This window comes from Mesoplodon mirus (genome assembly GCF_964341445.2).
Source record: "Mesoplodon mirus genome assembly, chromosome: 5".
NCBI classification, from domain to species: Eukaryota; Metazoa; Chordata; class Mammalia; order Artiodactyla; family Ziphiidae; genus Mesoplodon; species Mesoplodon mirus.
This window is the reverse complement of record NC_138980.1, coordinates 128,719,206-128,746,596: the sequence shown is the minus strand read 5'-3', so window position 1 is coordinate 128,746,596 and position 27,391 is coordinate 128,719,206. Positions and strand designations below refer to the sequence as shown.

The following is a 27,391-nucleotide window of genomic DNA, read 5'->3' as shown; positions in this document are numbered from 1 at the left end:
GCGGAAGTGGCTGTGGGAGGCTTTAAGGTGCTTTAAATTCTTGCTGTCTTGGGAGCTCACCCCTTTCAGCTGGAGTCGAGCTCCGCGCGACAGATGGCTGTGGACGTGAAGTCGCGAGCAAAGCGTTATGAAAAACTGGACTTCCTCGGGGAGGGACAGGTGAGATTCTCGGGCGGGGCTCGGAGGGCCCTGAGCGGGGAACGCCGGGCCGCCTCACACCATCGCGGGTTTTCTCGTGGAAGCCAGCGGACGGGACACGCTACTCGTTCTGCCTGCGGGAGGCTGCCCAGACCCCTCCTGCGGCCCCTCTGTCCACCCTGGGCATGAGACCTTGAGCGGCCTTCTCCGAAGAATAGACTGGAACGAGACGTGGACGGCCCCACCATGTTTCAAGCCGCCGTGATTTTTCCCCAATAATCCTGGGTTCCTTGCTTCCCCGAATCTAATAAAGTAAAAAGGCAAACATAAACCAAAAAAACTCTCACCAACTTAACTTTATTCCTCTTTTTCTCTCTAGTTTGCCACGGTTTACAAGGCCAGAGACAAGAACACCAACCAAATTGTCGCCATTAAGAAAGTGAGTTGCAGTTTGTTTTTCCTTGAGTCTCCTTGAAGATGTGTGTATATGGGAGCTGGTGTCTGGCCGTTTTACTTCTCTTGACCGTTCTCTGCTAGTGAGGAGTTACTTAGGTCATTTTCAAAGAAAATAGAATTTCTTAGTGTCTTGTGTTCCAACGTGGAACTCGGGTTGAACTTGTGTTTTGTTGTATTCATTGAAATTGAAATGAAGAGGAAGCTGTGTGTTATGTTTGTTCTACAAACGCAGACGTTGGCAAAGGGGACAAATACTGCTCGTCTCTTGGGTCCTCAGAACACCTAACCTTTCCAGATCCCTATTTCTGCCTCACCTGCATCCACTTTGTATATCTGTATTTCCTGAGTACAGGTGTACCATGAAAGGCTTTCGCCAGCATTAATGACTGCTTCGGTGCGGGGTTTTTTTTTTAATGGTTTCAGTAGCTTTTTTACTCGCATTCATTCAAGAAACTTGGGTCATATTTAGTTAACTTTCTATATACCAAGCACTTTCACCCTCGTTTTTTCATTTAATCCTCATAAGAGCCCATGAAATAGGTAAAGTATCTCTATTTTACACTTGAGGTGGCTGAAGCTAAGAGAGATTAGGTGACTCATCAAGATGACACAGATGGTAATTGCTAGAGCCAGGATTTAGATCCAGGTGTCCTGCTCCCAGGTTGATTGCCTTTTCCCATACTACGGAAATCAATAACCTTCTCAAGAGAAGCTGGTTTCTTCACACCTCAGGCCTGTTGGTGGCTTAGGTGACCACCTTCCTTATTATTTCTGTTGCTGCTTTGAATCTTTCTCCTTGAAAATCCTTAATTCCTTTGAAGCATATCCCTCTCATACTCTTAACACCTGCTTCCCACTCTTCCATTCCACAATTATTCCTGCCATTGTTATCTTTTTTACTTTTTCTGACGTGTCTCATCTCCTTTTCCAGTTTATATTGTTCTATAAACCAATGCCATAGCTACTCCCTTGTGAAACCCTTAACTTTGTTAATTCTTTCTAAAGTTATTTTTCTGATTCTACCCGTGGTTCACTTTATTCTAGCCATACTGACCTTTCTGTCCCTTGAATACATTGAATTCATCCCAGTCCCGGTATCATTGCATTTGCTCTGCCTTCTGGTTAGTATATTTTTACTCTAAAACTTGAGTAATCATGTAATCAGGAATCATGACTGATTCCTTATCATTTAGATCTCAGTCAAATATCTCCTGTACATACACGCCTTTGCTGGTCATTCTAGCTAAAACAGGTGTGCCTCCCTTCCTACCTGGTGTTCTTTGCATATTTCTCTATTATTATTTCATAGCGTTTATCAAAATCTAAAGTCTTTTACCTATGAGTTTATCTTCTATTTACTACCACTTGAATTATATTTAGGACTGTGTCTGGTACATTTGCAGGCACTCATTAAAAATGTATTGACTAGGGGCTTCCCTGGTGGCGCAGTGGTTGAGAGTCCGCCTGCACGGGTTCGTGCCCCCGTCTGGGAAGATCCCATGTGCCGCGGAGCGGCTGGGCCCGTGAGCCATGGCCGCTGAGCCTGCGCGTCCGGAGCCTGTGCTCCGCAACGGGAGAGGCCACAACAGTGAGAGGCCCGCGTACCGCAAAAAAAAAAAAAAAAAAAAAAAAAAAAATTTATTGATTTGACAGATATAGTCTCTTCAAATTGGTATAATCTCACTGAATTCTGTGGTTTTCTGTAAATCCTAGTGGGTTTTCTCGTTTGCTTACTTTTATCATAAACTAGGATTTAGAATTCATCCTATTTCTCAGTGATAGACTTGTACCCCTTGAAAGTGACTCATAATGGAATATTCTTTTACATTTAATTTTTATTTCAAATAGTACATCTTTGTGGTTTTATGGAATATAACCTTTATATAAATGAATATATAACCTTTAAAAGTTGTGAATCACTATGTTATACACCTGAAACTTATATAATAGTATACATAAACTGTACCTCAGAAACAAAAGGAGCAGAAATATTTCTCCTTCTACCAAACCAGGTATTTCTCAAAAAAAAAATATATATATATATATATTTTTTTTTTTTTTTTTTTTTTTTTTGCGGTATGCGGGCCTCTCACTGTTGTGGCCTCTCCCGTTGTGGAGCACGGGCTCTGGACGCGCAGGCCCAGCGGCCATGGCTCACGGGCCCAGCCGCTCCGCGGCATGTGGGATCTTCCCGGGCCAGGGCACGAACCCGTGTCCCCTGCATCGGCAGGCGGACTCTTAACCATTGCACCACCAGGGAAGCCCTCAAAATATTTTTTTTTAAAAAGTCAATTACTAGGCCAAGCATGCCTGTCTCCTCTACCCCTGGTTTTCACTCCTTGGAGCAATCACTTTCAACTCCAAAACTGTTTTCTCTGCTATTTACATCCATTTCTTTAGATAGTATGCTTATCATTATTTCTTGAGTGGTCTCTTTCCCTAGTTTTAGACATTTTCTATACTTCCTACTGTAAACATTGGAGATTTGGTGCTTGTGCACCTTCCTCTCCCAACACTCAATTTCTACTCCCACTCATTTACTGACATGTTTAATTTTACAAAAAAAAGGGATAATAAGCTATGTATTCTGTATTCTTTTGCCTATTGTATTTTGGACTTTTAAGACATCATTAATCTACCTTATCCTTTTTAAACAATTGTATTGAATTTATGTTTACCAATTTATTTAACCAGTTCCCTACGGTAGCCTTTTGGAGCCTTTCTCATTTTTCAGTATTTGTTTTATGTATCTCAACAATTTATAGTATTGCATACTTCTAAACTCTTTCTCTCCCTACACACACACACAGGCATGCGCGCACGCAATATTCTTCTGCAACTTGTTTTTCTGAATCAGTATTATTTCTGAAATCTTCCAGATGGATACATGTAGATCTGGTTTATTCATGCTCATCAATGATTAGATTCTATTATGTGGCTACACTAAAATTGGTCTATCCAAACTCTTGTTGATAAACATAAAAGCTGTTTTTTTTAAAACATTTTACTTTTATACAGTCCTTCTACAGACATTCTTATACATATGTGAGTTTCTCTAGAGAATGTATCTTTAGTTGAAACCAATTATGAATTGTTGCTGTATAGAGAATACACAGCAGTGTCACCATATATTGTCAAATTGCTCTCTAAAATGGTGGGATCAGTTTAACCTCCCACCACATTCTCACCATCTTTGTATTGTCAGACTTTACAACGGTTGTCAATTAGATGGATCAAAAACGGTATATGGTTGTTTTTTCAATTAATATTTATCTGATTACCAGTGAGGTTGATCATCTTTTCCTAGATTTATTGGCTTTTTAGACTTTTTCTGTTAGGTTGCTTACATTTTCTTCTTTCCTGTTGATTTGGTGGGGAATTTCTTACATATTCTGGATACCGATCCTTTATCAGAAATTTGCACTGGAGATACCCTCGTTGCTGTAAACAATCAATAACTGATCTGTAATAAGAATAGAAGAGTATTATTCAAGCCAAACTGAGGATTATAGCCCAGAAGACAGTCTGTCAGATAGCTCTGAGGAACTGTTCTGAAGAAGTATGGCTTTCAGCATAATTTATATCTTGTCAGAACAGAAAACACAGAAAACATCAAGTATGACAGGGGTACATTCCTTCAAAGTTTCCAAAAAAAAAAAAAGACGGATCAACCGAAGATAGATCACCGAGTACACAGTAAGTCAGTATGGCCTTGGCTCCAGGGAATGGAGCCTTATCATCAAAGGAGTGCTACTACTGAAGTCCCTGGAAGGGAGGCATTTATCCCTATCTTCAAAATGGACATTCTTTACTTCAGGACAATGCACCCTTTTTTTTTCAATGGTTAAAAGCAGATGTACAATGTGTGTTTGATAGACCACAAAACAGGCTGTTCTAGTTAGCAAAAAGTTTGTTAAATCATGTATAAGCCAGAATGACTTCTCCATACTTCAGTATGTAAAAATTTTTTCCATCATCATCTCCCAGTCTTTGGCTGGGCTTTTAGTTGGTTTATGGTATGTTTTGAGACACAGATATTTCAAATTTTAATCTGGTTAAATTTGTCCATTTTTTTCCTTTATTGGTTCCCTTTTTTGCGTGCTTCCCTACCTCCAGGTTATAAAGAATTCTATTATATTTTCGTCTAAAAATTTTAAAGTATTGTTTTCACATTTAGGTCTTCATTCCATTTGGAATTAAATTTTCTTTGTTGTGTAGTATGGGGATCCAGTACTTTTTCCCCAGCTCTCTCAACACTATTGATAGTATGTCCTTTTCCTGGTGAGTTGTAATGCCAAGTTCCAGTTTCTACTTGGATCTGTTTCTGGGCACACTATTCTTTTTTACTGGTTGACTTTTTTTTTCCCCCATCCCTGCTCCAATACAATAAGTCTATAATTACTATTGCCTTATAAAGTCTTGAAGTCTGGTAAGTGCCACATAACTATTTTTCTTCAAAATTATCTTGGCTTACTCTATGGGTCAGTTGAGAAATTTGAAACAGATCAGGAGAATTTGGATATGAACTAGTTATTATATGCTACTCTGGCATTATTATTAATTTTGTTAGGTATGAGAATGGCATTCTAGTTATGTAAGAAAATGTCCACATTTTAGAGGTGCCTACTTAAAGTATATAGGGATGAAATAACATGAAGTCTGGGACTTGAAAAAGTGTATATTGTAGCCAACAAAAAGGGGAGGATGAATGAATGAAGTAAGTATGGCAAAATATTGGTAATTATTGAATCTGGGTGATGAAGTAGATGGCTTCATGAAACTAGTCTATTTTTTATTATGTTTAGAAAATGTAATAATGTTTTTTTTTTTTTTTTTTTTTTTTTTTTCTTTTTGCGGTATGCGGGCCTCTCACTGTTGTGGCCTCTCCCGTTGCGGAGCACAGGCTCCGGACGCGCAGGCCCAGCGGCCATGGCTCACGGGCCCAGCCGCTCCGCGGCATATGGGATCCTCCCAGACCGGGACACGAACCCGTATCCCCTGCATCGGCAGGCGGACTCTCAACCACTGCGCCACCAGGGAGGCCCTGTAATAATGTTTTAAATTATCTGTTCTTAGCTCCTTACTTTTCCATATAAAGTTTAGAATCCATTTGTCAATGTCCTTGAAAAATGCTGTTGTACTTTACATTTAGTTCCATTAAAGAGAATTGACATATTTGATGTATTTATGATATTGAGTCTTCCTATCCATGAACATGCTATCTATGTTTATTTTGATCTCATTTCTTAAGCATATTTTAAGAGTGCTTTATAGTATTCATAGGAAGCTTCATACATCTCTTGTTGGCTTTATTCCTAAGTGCCTTATATTTTTTGGTGCTATAATAAATAGCCTACCTTTAAATTAAAAGTTCTGTTTGTAGTATATAGGTGGGGGATATTTTTAAAAGTAGAATAGTTGATTTTCTGGAGTAGGATTTTTTTTTTTTTGTATTCTTGGTTACATTGTCATTGTATAAAGTAGTTAGCTCTTGTTCTTTAACCTGGTACTTGGTTTTGTGTAAGTCTGAACCTATTAATGCAGTTTGATGTGCTTATTCACAGTAACAACAGTTTAACCATTTTCTATATCCATCGCAATTTGTAATTTATCTTTTTGGAAAATGTGGTCCCTGGGAGCATATTATTGGACACATTAAGCATCTTATTTTATGTGTTACGCATTTCCTTCCAAGTAGTCTAACTTGAAGTGCTTGTTTTGTTTATTAGCCTCTATACATTTAATTATTTGTTCCTCATTTAATCTAACAAAGATGTGTAATTCAAAACTTAAGGGGAAAGGAATGATATGTACTTGATCCTTTCTTATATTGTTAATTTTGCCTTTCTGATTCATGATTCCCACTCCCTTCTTGCCTACTAATACTAGCTACATATGAGTTGCTACGTATTTTTGCTATAAGTTTTTTTTTTTAAGAATTTTAAAAAATTTTAATTAGTTTCTTTTTGGCTGCTTTGGGTCTTTGTTGCTGCGTGTGGGCTTTCTCTAGTTGTGGCAAGCGGGGGCTACTCTTTGTTGTGGTACGTGGGCTTCTCATTGCAGTGGCTTCTCTTGTCACGGAGCATGGGCTCTAGGTGTGCAGGCTTCAGTAGTTGTGGCACTCGGGCTCAGTAGTTGTGGCTCGCAGGCTCAATAGTTGTGACACACGGGCTTAGTTGCTCCACGGCATGTGAGATCTTCCTGAAACAGGGCTCAAACCCGTGTCCCCTGCATTGGCAGGTGGATTCTTAAGCACTGCGCCACCAGCAAAGTCCTTGAAGTGTTTATATATATGCATTGGTCTAAATAATTTAACATGTTTCTAATGTGTTTGTTTTTTCCTCTGCCAGATCAAACTTGGACATAGATCAGAAGCTAAAGATGGTAAGTAACTTATTTCATGTAATCTGACAGAACAGGAAAGGTTCTTATTCTCAGTGAGGAAGAGAACAAAGTATTAATTAAAGTTAACAGTGGTTCTGGATAGAGTTATTGCAGGGTCCCAGAAGAGTAAAGTTAGACTCAGGATAGAGATAGGATATTTGTGATTTTCACCATTTGGGTGTTCAGAAGAATATTCAAGTCACCTAAGTAGATGGAAGACAGCAAGGTTATTAGTGACTTGTCTTGATGTCTTCATTACTGCTTTAGGTGTTGTTACAAGCCATTGTTTCTTCTTCTGAGCTTCTGATTACTTTGAAAATTCAGGATTCATGGAAGTATACAAAGCTTACTATAGAATAAATGTATGGGGGGGGAAGATTTTTTTACCCCTTCTTCCAAAGCCTTATTTGCTAGAGTGCTAAGTCCTATTTAGTCATCAAGAAATAGTTCCTATATAAAGGATCCATCATCTCTGTAATAACTAGTACCAGATTTTATTTTAAATGTTGAGTTCCATCCTTCACATTGGGCAAGATTGTATCTAATCACTAGTTTACTGTTAGCTTAAAGAATCTGCCACTGATATTCATAAGGCAAGAGAAGGGAGCCATTAACTTCTCACCTATATGCTACACACTTGTGTACATGTTGTTCCAGCAGTCTTCAGATCTGATATCTCACAGATAAAGGGAATACTTTTTTCACCATTTATCGTAGTCTGTGCTAAGCTATTTTAAAAATAAAGCAATATAAAATGGAAACAGGTATGTCATAAAAATTGTTATTTTTTTTCCTGAGGAATAGTCATCGCTATTTCGTCAGACTGACCTTTCCCAAAAAATACGTTTACAAGAAGGTTTGAGATTTCAGAATTATTTTTCACTTTTTTCTTTGCCTTTTTATGTAGGTATAAATAGAACAGCTTTAAGAGAGATAAAATTATTACAGGAGCTAAGTCATCCAAATATAATTGGTGTGAGTATGATCTAAGTTGTTTCTGGGATTTGGGACCCTGCCTTTCCTGAATGTGGTAGATGTTGATTGAAGGCTCAGCAAGATAAGTTGTTCTAGACGAGCCTTGCAAAAAGGCTGAAATTTATTTTCTATCCTAATTATTCTTGTAGGCAGTGTCTTAAAAACTATACAACTGATGAAATAAATTAAATATTGGCATACAGGCTGATTTTGTCAGAGACCATTTTGAAGCCTAGAGAGCTCTAGCATGTGTAAGACCTTTTAGCAAGTTCCCTTGAACTCTGTGCCATAATCCCTACCTCATAGCGTTGTTATGAGACTAGCTCACTGAATACACGTAAAGTACCTGGGATAGTGCCTGGCATAGAGAACACACTCATTCAATGAATGATAGCTGCTGATGCTATTTGTAGGATATTCTTAAGTACCAAGTTTGGGAATTTTTCTAAATTGGAGACTTAAATGAGGTTTTCATTAATTCATATCTTTATTATAACTCCAAAATTTGGAGGGAGAGGTTAAGTATTTAGTGATTTTTTTTTAATAGTAAGGTTTAGTATCTTGTGCTTCAAAGTACTAATTCCTAGCCCCAAAAAAGGATAAATATTAAATTTAATAAAATTATTTAAACTTTACAGAGAATTATCAACAATCCAAATGCTTGTTTAAGTTTTTAAAGATTACTTCAGTTGGTATAATACTGTCAAGTGTTTAACAGAGAATCACATGTTGATATTTTTTTTCATTTTGCTTTGCAGCTCCTTGATGCTTTTGGACATAAATCTAATATTAGCCTTGTCTTTGATTTTATGGAAACTGACCTAGAGGTAAGATTAAAATTCCTGGAGGAATTTTTTTTCTCTGTTTATCGAAAGAGAATCTAAATGTTTATTTTCTACCTTTGAAGATACTGGCAGTCAAAAAAATGCTTAATTATGTTGAAATCTAGTTGTGTTCTCAAGTCAAAGATCTTCTGAATCATTTAGCCATATTCCCAGGGTTAAATACAAGAGTTGGATTTCAATAGCATTGTATCTACCAAGTTCCCAATACCTTATTGACATTACTTTTTAGAAAAATGAGTGTTTGGCTTCGGAGGATTTGGAACTTCTTTGTGATATTATCACAGAATATCCTTTTGAAAGCCAGGTTTCTTTTTGAGAAAAATAAGATTTTTTATACTTTTCATTAATATTAATTGAATCTCAATAATGGACATTCCAAGGATGGTGGAACAAGTGGAATTCTCATACACTGCTGATGAGAATGCAAAGTGATGCAGCTACTTTGGAAAACAGTTAGGCAGTTTCTTATACAATTAAATATACACTTAAGGTACAATCTAGTAAATACCACCTCTACGTATTTATTTATCCAAGAGAAACAAAAACATGACTACACGGATGTTTAGCTTTATTTGTCACTACCCAAACTGGAAACAACCCAAATAGCTTTCATTAAGTGAATGTGTAATCATAAAGTGGAATACTATTTGAGAATAAAAAGAAACAAACTACTAACATATGCAACAGTATAGGTGAATTTCAAATACATTATACTAAATGAAAGAAGCCAGGCTCAAAAAGCTATTGATATTGGGCTTCCCTGATGGCGCAGTGGTTGAGAGTCCGCTTGCCAATGCAGGGGACACAGCTTTGTGCCCCGGTCCAGGAAGATCCCACATGCCGCGGAGTGGCTAGGCCCGTGAGCCATGGCCGCTGAGCCTGTGCGTCCGGAGCCTGTGCTCCGCAATGGGAGAGGCCACAACAGTGAGAGGCCCGCGTACCGCAAAAAAAAAAAAACAAAAAAAACTATTGATATTATATGATTCCATGTATGATTTTTTGGAAAAGGCAAAATTAAAGGAACAGAAATCAGATCAGTGGTTGCCTGGGTTGGGAATCGAGGGGAGGATTGAGTAGAGAGTGGCCTGGGGAGAGTTTAGGGGGTTATGAAACTATGTCTTGATTATGGTAGTGGTTACACAACTGGATGTGTTTGTTAAAATTCATAGAACTGTGAGATTAAAAGGGTATATTTTACCTATTTTAAAAAAAAGAAAATGTGAATTTTTGGATCATATAACGAAAAGTCTAGGAATAAACTGACTGACTTGAGGCATAGTTCACAAATAATGCTAACGTAACACAGTGTTTCACTTTAACTCAGTGTTTTCTTCTCTGTTGCCTTGTTCATGGGTAGAATTTCTCAATATAGTGGCTCAGGCACTTGCAGGCTTCTGTCCTTAGAGTTTAATAATCCCTGAGGAAAGAAAGTGCTTTGTTCCCTTTGATTCTAGCACCAGTGTTTGCCTTGGCTTGGCTCACATATCCATCCCTGAGCTAGTCTGGAAAGCAGGCTGCAGTGTGGTGACTGACCACGCCTGGATCGTGTGTCTACCTCTGAAGGCTACAGGTAGTGCACAGTCCTGTTTTAACCACGTGGACTAAGCTGGGAACAGATGGAGTGTTGAATGCTGTTGTCTGAAGGGGCTATGTATCTGGGGGCAAGTGAAAACAACAGATGTTTGCTACATGGATGCCTAAAAACAAAGCAGTAGGGCATAAAGCACTGCTTTCTTTCCAAACCAAGGATACTTTCCCTAACCATATAATTGGAGGTTCTGACAGTACTTCCTAAGGAGAGTTAGGCAGTCTCTCTTGAGATTCTCCTCTATGAATAAATCCATTTTATGTCTGTAAATGATTTTATATAGTAGAGTCCATTTGGAATAATAAAGCTTACGTGTATATTGTATGCCTGCTTTACAGGTTATAATAAAGGATAACAGTCTTGTGCTGACACCATCACACATCAAAGCCTACATGTTGATGACTCTTCAAGGATTAGAATATTTACATCAACATTGGATTCTACATAGGGTAAGGTTTTTAACCAAGTATTATTGCTTCTTCACGTTGTAGTCAGACTTCATGTAGCCAATTTATTACACAAAAGGTCTGAGTATGTAAATTGTTACAAAATAGAGCTGGGCCATTTTATCCAACCGTCTTCCTCTGTATGCTCCCTTCAGTTCCACTACGTGGTGCTGTGAGGACTCTGAATTACTATGTGAAATTTAGAAATGGAAGAGACCTACTCCTTCATGCTTTTCATAGTTGAAGAGCTAAGTTGCTGACCAAAGTTACGTATTGTTTTTCAGGGTCAGCAGCTGAAAACTGACAATAGTATTAGAACCTAGACATTTTGGCTTGAAGTCCAGTGTTCTTTGTGCTATACTGTTGTAATGGGAAAAAAATAAACAAAACCAAAAACAGTGGGAGTCTGGATTAAATTATGCAATGCAAAAATACCTTTGGAAAAATATTTCTGGTAGCTCTAAAATTCTAGGAAATAATGAAATAAAATTTCTGAAATGGCTGAGTCATTGTTAGGAGCATTCAGCTACTAGAACAAGGCTGATAATTTAGATAGGTAGATGTTCTTAGGCACCCTATGTAGATGAAATAGCTAAAAATAAATAAGTTATAGTTAATAATTCTCATACTTACACTTGGAATCCCTTTTAGGTTATTGCTAATATATTTTTAGCATAGATTGTGAAGACTGTATTCCTCATCCTTATAAATTCCTAATATTTTTATTTACTGAAGTTCATATATAGTGGGCTTTTTTTGTTTGTTTGTTTTTGTTTTGTTTTTGGCCTCGTGGCTTGTGGGATCTTAGTTCTCCGACCAGGGATTGAACTCAGTCCGTCAGCAGTGAGAGTGCAGAGTCCCTAACCTCTGAACCGCCAGGGAATTCCCCATATATATTGTTACTAAATTAAATAGCAGCAGCTATTTATTGAGTGCTTACTATGAGCCAGTCACTACACTAGGGTTTTTACAGGAAATATTAAATTTAATCCTCACAGCAAACCTGTGAAGTAGGTAAATTGAAGTTCAGTGAAATTAAGTACCTTGACCCAATGTCTCACTAAGTAATATGGCCAATCTTATTTTGCTTTGTAGGATTTTATGTCAATAAAAATAATATTGGTGGTTGTTTAGATTTGGGATGTTACCCCATTCATGCTAAGTTTAAATTTAAGCCAACTAAATGTATCATTGTGATATTCTTCTCCACCCTGCTTACTTGTTTGTTTAAAACCTCCGTTATATAGGACCTAAAACCAAACAACTTGTTGCTAGATGAAAATGGAGTTCTAAAACTGGCAGATTTTGGCCTGGCCAAATCATTTGGGAGCCCCAATAGAGCTTATACACATCAGGTTGTAACCAGGTAAGGATTCCTTAACTAACTGAAACCTTATATTGTGTAGGATATACACAAATGATTGTGATTATACAGATGAGCATCATTTGTCTTCTCTGAAATTTTGGCAGAGTTCAGGGATTACTATTGGTATTTTATTAAAAATATAGGGCTTCCCTGGTGGCGCAGTGGTTGAGAGTCCGCCTGCGGATGCAGGGGACACGGGTTCGTGCCCTGGTCCAGGAAGATCCCACATGCTGCAGAGCGGCTGGGCCAGTGAGCCATGGCCGCTGAACCTACGTGTCGTCCAGAGCCTGTGCTCCGCCACGGGAGAGGCCACAACAGTGAGAGGCCTGCATACTGCAAAAAAAAAAAAAAATATATATATATATATATATAGCCCTTTTTTATATTGTGTATATCTTACCACAGTGAAAAAAATATATAGCCCTTCTTTCAAACAGTTGAATTTAACTCAGTCCTCAGATTTACCAAGTTATTTTGGGGACTAATCTATACTTCTTATACAGTTAGGTAGGCTGGAACTGTAGTGCCTATTCTTGTACATAAACACATGATTTGGGGGGGCCTGTGTTTATTTTATTGTTCAGTCTTGGTTCCACATTTTTAATTATTTTTTTTTGCGGTATGGGCCTCTCACTGTTGTGGCCTCTCCCGTTGCGGAGCACAGGCTCCGGACGCACAGGCCCAGCCGCTCCACGGCATGTGGGATCTTCCTGGACCAGGGCATGAACCTGTGTCCCCTGCATCAGCAGGCAGACTCTCAACCACTGTGCCACCAGGGAAGCCCAGTTCCACATTTTATATCATTCAGTGTGAATGAAAATTCTCTAAACAAAGCAGTGCATTTATATTTGGGTTTTGCATATTATTAGTTGCTTCCATTTTCTGTTTATACTTTTTATGTATAAAAACTAAAAATCACATTAAATAGATAGGGATGGTAGATTTTATCTTGTCAGGATGACATTTGTTAATTTCTCTGACTCTTTTAAGGATCTGAGAAGATCATCAGATTCTCTATCCTTTTAAATTACTTTGTCACCTTCCTCCAGATCTCACTGAGTGTCAATCACCTGAGCCCTGAGTAAAAAGTAAGGGATATAAGTAGTTGTTCGTGTAATTTCTGGAAAGATTAAGCCCATCATTCAGGAACACTGGAGACTCAGGAAAACAGGGACCCACATACATGAGTATTGTGTGCCACTGCTTTTCATCTACCCGTTTCTCATACTTTCTCTTCTTGCAAATCAAATGCTACTAATAGGTCAAATTAACGTGATGACTGAGAATTAACGATTTAGATAACCTCAACGAGCCGTTTTGGTGGAGTGGTGGGATGAAAGCCCGACTGAAACAGGTTTAAGAGGATGAGAGAAAAGGCAGTGGAGACACTAAGAACAGACAACCAGAGGATGAGGGGTAACTGTTGGGGGAAGTAGGGTCCAAAGAAGTTTTTGTTTTTTGTTTCTTTATATTTTAGTTTATTTTTTAAGGCTAGAAAAAATAATGGTATGTTTGACATTGATGTTAAAAATCTAGTAAGAACAAAAAGTTGATGTAGGAGAAAGAGGAGAGAATTGCAGGAGTAATATCCTTGAAAATAGGCAGGAGAGTGGGGTGTCAGTGCCCAAGTTGAGGGATTGACTTTAAAAACAATCACAGATAGTTCATCAGTAGTTATGGATGGGAAGGCGGATTGTGAGAATACAAATGACTGAAGGTGAGTCTGTAGAAATTTTTTTTCATTACTTGCATTATTTCAGTGAAGTAGGAAATAAGGTCATCAGCTGAGAGGAAGGATGGTGTTGAGGGTTCCTGGAGAAAGAAGATGTTACTCATCTCAAAGTGGGGGAGTGAATGGACTAAGGGTGTATGTAATTTCCTGGCAGCAATATGGAACTTGTTGGTTTTATAGCCGATTTTTCTTGAGTTAATATATCCATAAAAGTGCATTTCATCAGTAGATGATGTTTTGCTGAGGAGTTTTCTCTAAGAAATACTTTAATTCCATCCTAAAATGACAGTATTTCTTTTTGTTCTTCAGGTGGTATCGGGCCCCTGAGCTACTATTTGGAGCTAGAATGTATGGTGTAGGTGTGGACATGTGGGCTGTTGGCTGTATATTAGCAGAGTTGCTCCTAAGGGTAAGTCTGGAATTGATGTACACACTTCAGTATTGTTATAGGAATTTATTTTTATAATTTTGTGTAATATCTTCCCAGAGGTAATTCCCAGAGAGGAGTACCATCCTTAAAACAAAAAGCCAACAAACAGGTTAATAAAAAAAAAACCTCTGCCAAGTACAACCTTTTTATTAATGCTAATGTGAGATGAGATGTCCCACTTAGGACAATAAAGGTTTTATTATAGATCATTCTGTGTTCTGAAATGTAACTATAATAAAACTCATTGGGTTGTAATATGGTACTGTCTCTACAGTAACTAAAAGTGTTAGGATAAACTTCTGTACTTCTGGTACTTTTTTGTTTGGGCTGTTTAAAAGTACGCTTCAAGAGATACATAATACCAACCACTGCAGATGCGACTCTGCATAACTTTAAATATTGTGTGAGAGGAGTGTTTTAGTTCTGTTCAAGCAGAGCAGACATGGTGGTCCTATAGCATTTCTCAGACTGAGACCATCTTACAATGAAACATCCTTACCCTTCCCTTACTGTAGAGAAAGATGCCAACTTGGTAAGTTTTCTTTAGCCATGATGTTTAGTTTAGCACTTCTCAATGAGGAAGGCAGAGGAATATTGGGAAATCACACTGAGGCTGAGTTTTTTTCCTTCTTACATTCCAGATTCCAGCCTCTACTCCCCCTCTCCTCAAGCCATGTGTATTTAAAGAAATGTGAACCCAAAACACAAAAATACAGCTATTTATTTCCTTGAACACAGAAAATAGCTTCTGTACGCCAGAGAGAAGATACCTTCTTAAATGTCTTTTTTAGTTTAGTGTGAGTTCTGTGCATCATTTTGAGATGCTCACCCTTCTGAATGCTTGTAGAAGAAACCCTCACATTTAGGCTTGAAGATGATATAAGTAATCCCTGTGCTAGTAATGGGTCCTCTGAATCACCTGGTGTGACAACTCTGCTACTCACAAAAACAGAGTTTACTGGAAGGGTACATTTGAGAATCTGTTAACTCTCAAAAGCCCAGTTCATTCATGACCAAGACAGAAACAGAATTCCATAGCCCCTAGTGTTATGACTGATCATTCCATTTAGAAAGTAAGGAGAGAGAGATAGCAGTTGAGAATAGATGGGTTAGAAATTGTGGACCTGGTTGAAGTCATAGTTGGAGTCTTGCTAACCATTGGCATCGTTGTTGGAATTAAGGTTATGAAGGAGTTGACAGGCAGCCCTATTTGGTGAAGAATTGTACCATTTTACCTTTTTTTTTTTTTTTTGTGGTATGCGGGCCTCTCACTGTTGTGGCCTCTCCCGTTGTGGAGCACAGGCTCCGGATGCGCAGGCTCAGCGGCCATGGCTCACGGGCCTAGCTGCTCCGCGGCATGTGGGATCTTCCTGGACCGGGGCACGAACCTGCGTCCCCTGCATCGGCAGGCGGACTCTCAACCACTTGCGCCACCAGGGAAGCCCCATTTTGCCATATTTTTTTCCAGCACAATTAAAGAAAAATGTTTCATATTTTAAACTGTCTCTGTACTCATTTGAAAATATCCATGGAAATGCTGTCCACACAGTTCTAAATCTGTGGTGAGATTCTGCAGTCCAAATAGATAATAGTTGAAAGCCAGGGTAATTCGGAAGATTTGCTAATATAAGCATTTAACTTCTTTAAAGTGTTGTTTTTTTCTATATAAATTTTATAGAAGGTTTAATAACTAGAAAACAGGAGCAATAATAAGTAAGCCTATGTCCAACCAAAGTAGTCTATATAGTTTAAAACATTTTAGAAGCAAATTGGTCTGCATTCTGACCTCTGAAAAGGAATTGAGAAATATTTATACTAGTGGAGTATTATATCACTAAATAACACAAATCTACTTTTTAATTTATGATCTGTTTATGTTCTTTTTTCTTAATCATGTTATGAGACATAGTGATTAATAGAAAATCTAAACTTGGATATTACCTACTGAGCAAATGCCACTATCTGGTCTAGATAGTTTCAAAGATATCCATTTTAGTTTGTAAATAAGAAGTAGTTTGGGGGAGACATTTTATGTTTTATAGGAAGGTCACTGGGCATCCTACTGGCCTGCATTAGAGCATTCCCTAGAGATGATGTGGTGATACAACGATTTGATCAACCAGCAGCTGCCTGCCATACTCTTACTTCATCCAAATGGTGAGGATCCAGAGCTAATGGCTTGGCCTGTGGTTGATCTTCAGCCCTCTGACATTCCAATACTTCAGTTTGGCTGTATCAGCTCAGAACAGAGCTTCCATCAGTTTTTGCATAGGCTTCTGGATGCACATGGGTGTTAGAGGCTATAGGATATCAGATGTTCAAGAACGTTATTGTTCATGCCTATTGCATAAAAAAGCTTGCTGATTTTCTGATATTTGGTTTGTGATCCCTGCCTCTGTAAAGACATGAGAAAGAAAAAATAAATTTCTACAGTGTCATTGTTCTTACAAAGATGAATCTCAACACAATTTTAAAAGAGAAGTCATGAGTGGAGTCATACTGAAAAGAACCAGAGGGAAGTCCCTCTTGGGTTCCTGTACTGTTGAACTCAGTACTTTTCTTCCTTTTAGGATTAATTGGACTCTTTCTCCTAAAACTGAAAAGTTTTCATTCATATGCTTAGTCACAATTGTATTGGTTAAATTCTGGTGTCCTCTAAGAAGCTGTTACAGAACAGGATAAAAGAACAATAAAGGGCTTCCTTGGTGGCGCAGTGGTTGAGAACCCACCTGCCAATGCAGGGGACACGGGTTCGAGCCCTGGTCCGGGAAGATCCTATGTGCTGCAGAACAGCTAAGCCAGTGCACCACAACTACTGAGCCTGTGCTCTAGAGCTCGCGAGCCACAACCACTGAGCCCACGTGCCTAGAGCCCATGCTCCACAACAAGAGAAGCCACCTCAATGAGAGGCCTGCGCACCGCAAGGAAGAGTATCCCCTGCTCACCACAACTAGAGAAGGCCTGTGCGCAGCAATGAAGACCCAATGCAGTCAAAAATAAATAAACAAACAAATAAATAAATATAAAAATGCCGACTAGGACTTGGGAGGCCAAATCATTTTTTAAAAAAGATTTATTTATTTATTTATTTATTTATTTATTTATTTTTGGCTGTGTTGGGTCTTAGTTGTGGCATGAAGGATCTTCGTTGAGGCGTGTGGGATCTCACATTGTGGCGCGCAGGCTTCTCTCTAGTTGTGGCATGAGGGTTTTCTCTTCTCTAGTTGTAACACACAGGCTTCAGGGCATGTGGGCTCTGTAGTTGTGGCACATGGGTTCCAGAGCGCATGGACTCTGTAGTTTGCTGCATGCGGGCTCTCTACTTGAGGCATGCAAGCTCAGTAGTTGTGGCACGCGGGCTTAGGTTCCCTGCAGCATGTGGGATCTTAGTTCCCTGACCAGGCATCGAACCGGCGTCCCCTGCATTGTAAGGCAGATTCTTTACCACTGGACCACCAGGGAAGTCTCAGACAGTGGATTCTTTTAGTCAACGTTGAGTTGATGCTTAATACAATGAAGACATTTTAAAATCAAGTGATAATTATATCTTAAGGATTTTTAAGATGGCAAGGCGAAAATCTCCCCCCCTCAGAAATTATCTCTAAAAAGAAACAAACATAAATGTTTGAAATTAGGAGGTGCCTATAACACTATGCCAGAGGATATGAAGCCAGAAATGAAGAAGGCTAAAAGTCTTCAGAAGCGGATACCAACTGAAGGCAAATTTTGTTTGGCACACAGAATCCTGGAGTTGCTTAGCAATGAGAGGTACCGATGATCATTGATGGCAATAATGAGGTGCAGGACTAAAAACAGAAGGGTTGGTTGAAAAACCTGTATATTGAGCACTTAATAACAAGGTCCCCGACACAACCAGGTTACTTTCCTTCCCCCAGCTCTACTTGCCCCTGACTTATTCCTCCACCAGGGCAAGGTTTATTCTCCAAAGAAACTGAAGCAGGAATCTCTAGACATGGGCATCCTTAGACACAGTGAAGGATGGGGGTGAGATGCCAGGGTGAAAACACAGAGATTACATGAAAGTCTGCACACTAAACAGTAAAACCTCCAACTTATTTCCCTGTTCAGCTCCCAGAACCCTGGCAGCCAGTGTAAAGCTCATTTTAACTCAGGTAAAAGATTAGAGGATCCTTCACTGGAAGAACTGAACGGTCCCAGAGAATAGACCCATAGGTAACTGGCATTAAAGCTACCTGTCCAATCTTTCTAGATAAAGGCCATGAGTTAACAAGCTCTTTTCATAGATAGAATGCTTTGAATCAGCTTTTTTAGTACCTTACCTTTAAATATGAATGGTTAGCCAGTGATCACCAGATAGTTCTCAAGGATTTTCAGGTATTTAATGACTGCTTCCAACATGTAAGGATCACCGGATAATTGGCAAGGATTATCAGATATTTGATGAAAGCGTCCAACATGAATGACAGACTGAAACAAACTTTGGAAAAAATAGAAACCATCAGGTAGCAGAAGAAAATTCATCCTCGCCTCCCCACCCGCACCAGATCTTCAGAGAACTGAGGGAATATACTGCATACATAAAACAAGAACATGATGCTCTTTTACTAAAGGAACAATCAAAGAATAAAGTATACTTGAAATTTTTCAAAAAAGGATAACTAAAAGCAAACAAGAATAGTAGAAAAGCAAGCTAAAGAACTCTTTCCTTAAATAGAACCAAAAGATAAAAGAGATGGACTACAGTAGGGAAAAGATAAGAAAATTAGGAGATTGATCCAGGAGTGATCTTAGAATATAGCAAAGGAGAAGAAAGAAAATCGAGGGTAGGAAATTCATTAGAAAATAGCCCAGCATTGATGGATGTGAATAGGTTGGAAGTGCCATAAAGATTCAGCACAATGAATGAAAGAAGACCCATGCCCAGACACATTGTGAAATTTCAGAACACCAGGGGATTCTTAAGAAAAAGCCTTTATTTCCACAGAGAGAAAAAACATGAAGAGCTTACACAGAAACCAAAATAAAGGATTAGGGAAAAGATGGAATCAGACTTCTCAAAAGCAACATTGGAAGACAACAGAACACATTGTGAGGGATCCAAAGTCCACACATTAGGCAGCTCATTTTATTTATTTATTTTTTTTTGCGGTACGCAGGCCTCTCACTGTTGTGGCCTCTCCCGTTGCGGAGCACAGGCTCCAGACGCGCAGGCTCAGCGGCCATGGCTCACGGGCCCAGCTGCTCCGCGGCATGTGGGATCTTCCCGGACCGGGGCACGAGCCCTTGTCCCCTGCATCGACAGGCGGACTCTCAACCACTGCGCCACCAGGGAAGCCCCCAGGCAGCTCATTTTAATTTAAATTTCTTACATCAGACAAAAACAGCCATCCTTAAAATCTGGTTAAATTGCAAGCTTGCTCACAAAACTAAGGCTATGATGATGAGTGTCCCTGTCTTCAGATCTCATAGTACAATTTACGTTGGTGGTTTGCAAAGTAGCAGAAAATCCTTTGAGGTATAAGAAGAAAATGTGAGCATGTCTAAAAAGATTTATGGGGACTTCCCTGGTGGTCCAGTGGTTAAGAATCCACTTTCCAGTGCAGGGGACATGGGTTCAATCCCTGGTCAGAGGAACTAAGATCCCACATGCTGCGGGGCAACCAAGCCCGCATGCCGCAACTACAGAGCCCATGTGCCGCAACTAAGACCCGACGGCCAAAAATAAATAAATATTTAAAAAAAAGATTTATGAAATGTGATTTAATATCCCTTCTAATTTCTATTTTATTCACATTTAATATACATGATAGCATGCTATTATAAATACATAATTTAAAAGGGGTTAAGTCTGGGTCCAATCAGAATATAGAAACCACACATTAATTTGAAAAGGGAAGTTTAATATAAAAAATTAACTATGACAAGAGGTTGTAGTAATGAGGGATTGACTAACAAAAAGTAAAGAGAACTCTAAAGATTATAGGAATAGCAGATATAAGGAGCAGTCACCCTTATACCTAGGGGTAACCCTAGGACTAAGGACAGAGCACCCAAGGAGAGGACACCCAGGGCTGAGATCTAGACCTCTTGAAGAGGGCACAGTGCGGCTCACTGGTCGGCAGAGAAGCTGCTATAGAGCTGTGCTCAACTTGCTGGAAATCTGTCCTCTAGAGGCACTGCTACAAAACCATCTGCAGGGCATTCTAGAGGGAAGCTGCTGGCCTCTGTGCACCGTTGGAGCTGAACACTGGAGAAACTGGCCACACTGCAGGAACCTGGTACCGATTCTAGAAGCTGAGAGTGGTGCAGGAGCCTGCCAGGCAAGCCGACTGGAACCAGGAAGCAAAACTTTTCTTCCTGTGACGTCTCTCCAGCATTCTCTACTGACAAAGCTTCATTTGGCAAAGGAAAAATATTTAAAAGGCCCAGATCCATTTTTATGGAGAGTCAAACAGGGTGAATTTGGAATATATTGATAACTGGCAGAGGTGTTTTTGTTATGTTTTGTTGCTGGTAGAAGTCCACAGTAATAAAAATGTTGGAGACTTGGTACTTAATTTCACGTCTTCCCAGTAATTCTGTAAACTTTTTCATTGCCCTTAACAGTGCCAAAGGCCTCTTACTCACAGAGTAGAGAAAACTCTTTTTTTTTCTTTCCTGGATACTTACATGTCTGAGAATGAATTGGAAAATAATGTCTTTTGTGTAGCAAAGATTTTGATCATTTCTTATCAGCTTACTGACATTTAACTTATAATTATTTATCCTCTTAAAGTTGGCCAGTATACCTCTTCAAAGAAAGAATTTGCCAAGAGATTGTTTAAATAATATTGGAATAGAGATGTGTTCTCTTGCCTCCCAGCCTTTGCACCTGCCCTTTTGCTAGGATAGTTTTCTTCTTCCATCTTAGACTTTTCTTCCGGCAGCTCTCATCTTTATCTGTCAACTTTCATGGCCACTTCCTGTAGGAAGCCCTCCCTCACCTGTCCAGAGTGGGTTAGGTGCTGTTCCATATGGGCTAGGATCCTATCCTGTGCTCTCACTGAACACATCATCTTGTAAATGCCGCTTCAATGGTATCATCGTTGTTCACCATGTCCACCCCAGGGGAGAGCAGGGACTGTCTTGTTCCCTTGTTTAAATGCCTAGGGCTTAGCACAGTGCCTCTTACATGGTAAGTGTTTATTAAAGATGAGAGGCGTGAATAAAACGGACAGTGTGGTAATCTTTACTTGGATAGCAATGGCAGGATCTAATGCCGTATCCAGTATGCCTCAGACTAAATTTTTGTTATAGTTTAGTGTTTCTTATTAAATTAAATTTATAGTATTATTTGTGTAACAGCTATCAAAAACCTTCTTGACGTGGCTGCCTCTCACTTTCTTTCAGGTTCCTTTTTTGCCAGGAGATTCAGACCTTGATCAACTAACAAGAATATTTGAAACTTTGGGCACACCAACTGAAGAACAGTGGCCTGTAAGCCTTCATACATGTTCTTTGAAATTTAGTTAGAAATTTGTATAGTGTATAACGTGAATATTACTTAAAGAAATGTACTAATTGTCTTAATTTATTAGTAATATATACTCATTGCAAAAGTTATACAAAGTAGAAGTTAAAATTATGATATACCATCCAGCCTTCTATATACTTACAGCCCTCCCCCATCCCAGTAATTCCCATTCCAGGGTTAATCACTCTTATTTTGTTGTAAAGCCTTGCTATGAGGATGCACACACAAACACATACGCACATATAGACATATAGAGTTGCTTTTTCTTTTGTTCTTTAGCAAAATAGGGATCACACCATACAAAATTTTTTTGCAACCAACTTGCTCTTTACTTAATATTACTGACCTCTTTCTTTTTAAGCCATATAATATTTAATTTTATGGATGTTCCATGTTAGTTTATCAATATCTTGATGGATTTGGGTGTATTTATTGAATTTTCACTAACACAATCAAGATTTTTTAGTATTATAATTTTTTTGTTGTTGTTAGCCACGCTGCATGGCTTGTGGGATCTCAACTCCCCAACCAGGGATTGAATCTGGGTCAGTAAAAGCCCAGAATCCTAACCACTAGGCCACCAGGGAACTCTCTGTTATTTATTTTTAAACCATTACATGTCTATAAAAAAGAAATACTAAATCTGTGATAAAACTTAAAACTATAAATTGCTAAATTTTATATATTACAGTTCAGTGAAATTCTCACTTGTTCATTCTTTTTTCTTTCTTTCTTATTTATGTATGTATGTATGTATGTATGTATGGCTGCATTGGGTCTTCATTGCTGTGCGTGGGCTTTCTCTAGTTGTGGCGAGTGGGGGCTACTCTTCATTGCTGTGCGTGTGCTTCTCAATGCGGTGGCTTCTCTTGTGGAGCAGGGGCTCTAGGCATGCGGGCTCAGTAGTTGTGGCTCGCAGGCTTAGTTGCTCCACGGTATGTGAGATCTTCCTGGACCAGGGATTGAATCCATGTCCCCTGCATTGGCAGGTGGATTCTTAACCGCTGCGCCACCAGGGAAGTCCCCATTTGTTAATTCTTAAATTATAATTGAAGGGGCTTCCCTGGTGGCACAGTGGTTGAGAGTCCGCCTGCCGATGCAGGGGACACGGGTTCGTGCCCCGGTCCAGGAAGATCCCACATGCCACAGAGCGGCTGGGCCCGTGAGCCATGGCCGCTGAGCCTGCGCATCCGGAGCCTGTGCTCCGCCACGAGAGGGGCCACAGCGGTGGGGGGCCCGCATACCGAAAAAAAAAAAATGTCTTTGGAGGGGATGGTGCTATTTATGATACCTTTCCCTCTGCCAATACCACAGTCTTAATTAAGTAGCTATATATTAAGTCTTGATATCAGGTAGACTGATTCCTCCCACTTCTTTTTCAAAGTTGTTTTTAGCTATTTTAGTTTTTTTTCCTTTCCATATAAATTTTAGAATAACCTGTCTATATCTATAATAATTTTGCCAGAATTTTGGTAAGAATTGCATTAAACCTGTATACCAGTTTGAGGAGAATAGACATCCTTATGGTGTTGAATCTTCCAATACACGAACGTGATAGGTCTCACCATGTATTTAGAGCTTTGATTTATTTCATCAGTGTTGTATAGCTTTCAGTATATGAGTCCTACACATGTTTTGTTAGATTTTCACCAGAGCATTCCATCGTTCTTTTTGAGTGATTCTAAATGGCATTGTTTTTCATTTCAGTGTCCACATGTTCTTTGCTAGTATGGAGAACTACTGTTGATTTTTTTATGTTTACCTTCCTGTAACCTTGTCTGCTCACTAGTTGTAGGAGTTTTTTAATAGATTTCTTGAGGTTTTCTACATAGATCATCATATCATCCGTATGACAGTTCCATTTATTCATTTGAGATGTACATGCCTTTCAATCCTTTACTTAAGTTTGAATTATAAAAATATTTTTACAGGACATGTGTAGTCTTCCAGATTTCGTGACATTTAAGAGTTTCCCTGGAATCCCGTTACAGCATATCTTCATTGCAGCAGGAGATGACTTGCTAGATCTTATACAAGGCTTATTCTTATTTAATCCATGTACTCGAATTACAGCCACACAGGTATTTTAGCATATCTTTAGAATTTCTTAAGATTTTCTAACATTCTTTAAATACTGAAAAGATGTGTTTCTGTTGTTTTAAGGAGTAACAAATTTTATTTTTTCCCTAAGCTACAAGCACTGTTCAGACTGGTATTAAATTATATGATGCACACAAGTACAGGAGAGTTTATTCTTGCTTAAAAACATATAAATACATTTCTATTTCATAATTAGTTTGCTTTCAAATAGTTCACTAGAGAGGAAAAAAAGGTTTTTGTATTTGTTAAGGCACTGGTATATTTCAATTAAACTCTTATGTATTAACTAAAATTTTGTGCTAAAATCAGTGCCAAAAGTGTTTTGTTTTTTCCCCATAAAATGCAGTTCAAATATGCATTCTGGTCATTGTCACAGTCAGAAAGTGATAATAGGGAGAAAATGGTATAGTCTGATACAACTGTATACTTACAAGAGATTGAAAGATATTCTAAACAGAAAAACACTGAAACTGAGTTATTTAAAGGAAATAAGAATCAAACTCAAGAAAAATGTGGAAGACCAAGAATACCTGCTCTTATAAAAGAAGAGAGAAATGTTATCCAATACAAAAATATAAGACCTATAGATTTGAAAAGGTTTTTTTTCTTTGTTTTAAAAACAAGCACACAAAACTGGGGCAGGGACAGGCAGTGCAAAAATGCAACACACGGTACAATGATTTGCCTTCATAAAGGAAGAGACCAATTGAAATGTCACAAATCTTCATATCTCACAAAACATGTTAATGTACAATATATGAGGGATACAAAGTGGATTTTATTTTCACTTAAGTTTATTACAGACTACCAAATCATTGTTTAATGCATTTACTTGTACAGGCCTTTTCTTTGTAGCACTACATGCCACATTAATACATATGTACTAGATATTTTACCATTGGAATTACTCTTCTAATTTCAAACAAGTAACTCATTTTTACCTTTTCACTCATGCATATATGCATATTATCTCCATCGTAAGAAACTTGAGACCAGGTCAGATTATCTAGAAAGTTGTTTTCATTAATAGTAAAACTCAAAATATATAGAAAAATACTAGTTGTGATGACTTATTTGGGTTGTATTTTGATAGAATGAATTTTTTAAATGGGTTTTGGCTTGTAGATATCTAAAAGTTGGAATGAGATACTCTTCTTAGATCTCTGTGTAGCTCAAAATTAGTTTACTTATGGAACTGCTATGATTTGGAAGTAATCTTTTATAAATTCAACTCTTCTGAAGTAAGAAATCTCTAAATTATTACTGCATATAATATTATGTTGGCAAGTAGGGGGAGGTATGCTTGACAAATTTATATGACTTCTTTTTGTTCATAAGAGAATTATCCAAAAGGAAATACCTTGAATTATTGTGGCTATTGAACAGTACTATGATGCAGATAAAGTAGGAACTTGACAACTTTGTCATCTAGAATAAAACTGTTTTTATTGGAATTTTGGAACTAAGTAAAAATATCATATTATAAAACATTGGACTGGTAGTAAATAGAAGTAACCTTGGGCAAGTCCTTCCAAGTAAAATTTCTATTAATTTGTAGTGGATTGTTGGATTTTAATCCATTGTTTCCAACCTATCACATCTTTTTAAGAGCTTTATTTTTAAGAATTTATGTGATTTGGAATTTGAATACATATAGATGTGACAAATAAACTTGGAAGTTCTTTTTAAGCAAGTCTCTCTCTGTGTTTTGAACTACAGAGCCTATAATGTGTAGAGAGATGAATTATACAATATCTTACTACAGATATTTTGTACTTAGTATAGGCTATTTAATTGTGGAAAAATTTGAAGGTAGTGTCTTTTTCTTATAGTAATGGAATTATCAATCAATCTTAGGCTGCTAGATGTTTATTTGTAGTAATCTGCATGTTGAAATACTTGAAATTAAATTTGCTTGGGGAGGGGGTGTAATCACATAGTATTTTTAATGCTCCTTACAATTTTGGAGGTTAGCTTTTCTTAAACACAGTTCAGATATTCACTTAAAACCTTACTTTCTCTGGTATCTTTTCTTCTGAAAGGCATTGAAAACTAAGTATTTCAGTAATCGGCCAGGGCCAACACCTGGATGTCAGCTGCCAAGACCAAACTGTCCAGTGGACGCTTTAAAGGAGCAGTCCAATCCAGCCATGGCAACAAAACGGAAGAGAACAGAGGCCTTGGAACAAGGTAAAACTCTCATTTTCACAAGAAATGAAATGAATTCAGAAAACTCCAGATAGCTAATATATAGCTAGTGACTGAAAGGCAGCTAAGAAATGCAGACTGTGAGCTGTTTACTTGTATAAATTTAAATTGGATAAAGTTGACTGTGGTGTTTTAGCTCTGTTTACTTCCATTGAGAATACTTACATCATGCTTTTTAAAAGGACATGGGCACTTTTGAGTATACCTCAGAGTTACAAGTACTATCCATGTGCATCCTACTCTTTTCATAAATTCCTACTGGTACACTGTATGCTTAATGTTTAACTAGTGCTATTGGAAAATCAAAGCGAGTAAAAATAGAGGTAGTTGGAATGCAGTGACTGGTTAAAATTGCTATAAGATTAAATGTAAACAACCTCATTTTTCCCCCCAGGAGGATTACCCAAGAAGCTAATTTTTTAGTTACAGAGAACACTGGACATATTCTACTACTGAAGGAGATAGTGAAAAAGGCAAAACAGTAAACATTAATTAAATGCTTTAAAAGAAATTTGTAAATATTCTGTACATGTAAAATATGTAAAACTGGGTTATTTTATTAAATGTATTTTAAAACAAACTTAATTCTGATTTTTCTGATTAGAGTGCAACAGTAAGATAAGTTTAATTCTCTGAAATGTAGAGTTGAAAATGCATTAAGGAATTCTTAATAAAAATAACTATCAGTTACTTTAATGATCTGGCCCATATAGCATTACAGATTTGTAGTAAAGGGGGTATTATTTTAAAATAGAAAGATAGTAGTAATATACCAGATACCTGCTACCCTGACTTAACATGTTAATATACTAAATAGGAAAAAAAAAATAACATTACAGATAAAATTGAGCTCCCTTTAACCCTTTAATACATCATTCCATTTTATTTTTTCCTTTTTACCCTCCCCAAAAGAGAATGACTCTCAGGAAATGAGTGTGTCCTTCCATGATTTTATACTGCTATTTTATAAGAATGCAAGTAGTAGTAAACAGTACTGTTTTGGGTTTCAGAATTTGAGTGGTAGACGGTACATCTCATACAGCATTTTTATTCTTACTCAAAACTTTAAAACTTAGTTCCCAGTCCTGTAGGTCAGTTACCTCTCATGGCTCAACTGTGGTTTTTTTGCATAGGCCAATATCAAGGTGTCAGTTGGACTCTGGGCTCTTCTCTGAAGCTCTAGGGAAGAATCTGCTTCTGAGTTCATATAGTTCGTGCCATTTTAATG

The 27,391-nt window shown here is 38.1% G+C and overlaps 1 protein-coding gene across 2 annotated transcripts; it reads left to right on the top strand.

Moving 5' to 3' along the window:
- Nucleotides 1–26,730, top strand: CDK7 (cyclin dependent kinase 7). 2 transcript variants are annotated; one of them, XM_082622881.1, is made up of 12 exons: nucleotides 55–159; nucleotides 518–577; nucleotides 6,945–6,978; nucleotides 7,886–7,953; nucleotides 8,712–8,780; nucleotides 10,725–10,835; nucleotides 12,080–12,198; nucleotides 14,240–14,339; nucleotides 21,732–21,818; nucleotides 23,787–23,936; nucleotides 25,998–26,145; nucleotides 26,558–26,730. In XM_082622881.1, the coding sequence occupies exons 1-12, from the start codon at nucleotides 94–96 to the stop codon at nucleotides 26,584–26,586; spliced, it is 1,041 nt and encodes a 346-aa protein (XP_082479007.1). In that variant the 5' UTR covers nucleotides 55–93; the 3' UTR covers nucleotides 26,587–26,730. The 2 variants fall into 2 exon arrangements, with proteins under 2 accessions (XP_082479006.1, XP_082479007.1); XM_082622880.1 differs by lacking the exon at nucleotides 7,886–7,953 and having other exon boundaries at nucleotides 1–159; nucleotides 26,558–26,729.
- Nucleotides 26,731–27,391: the final 661 nt, after the last annotated feature.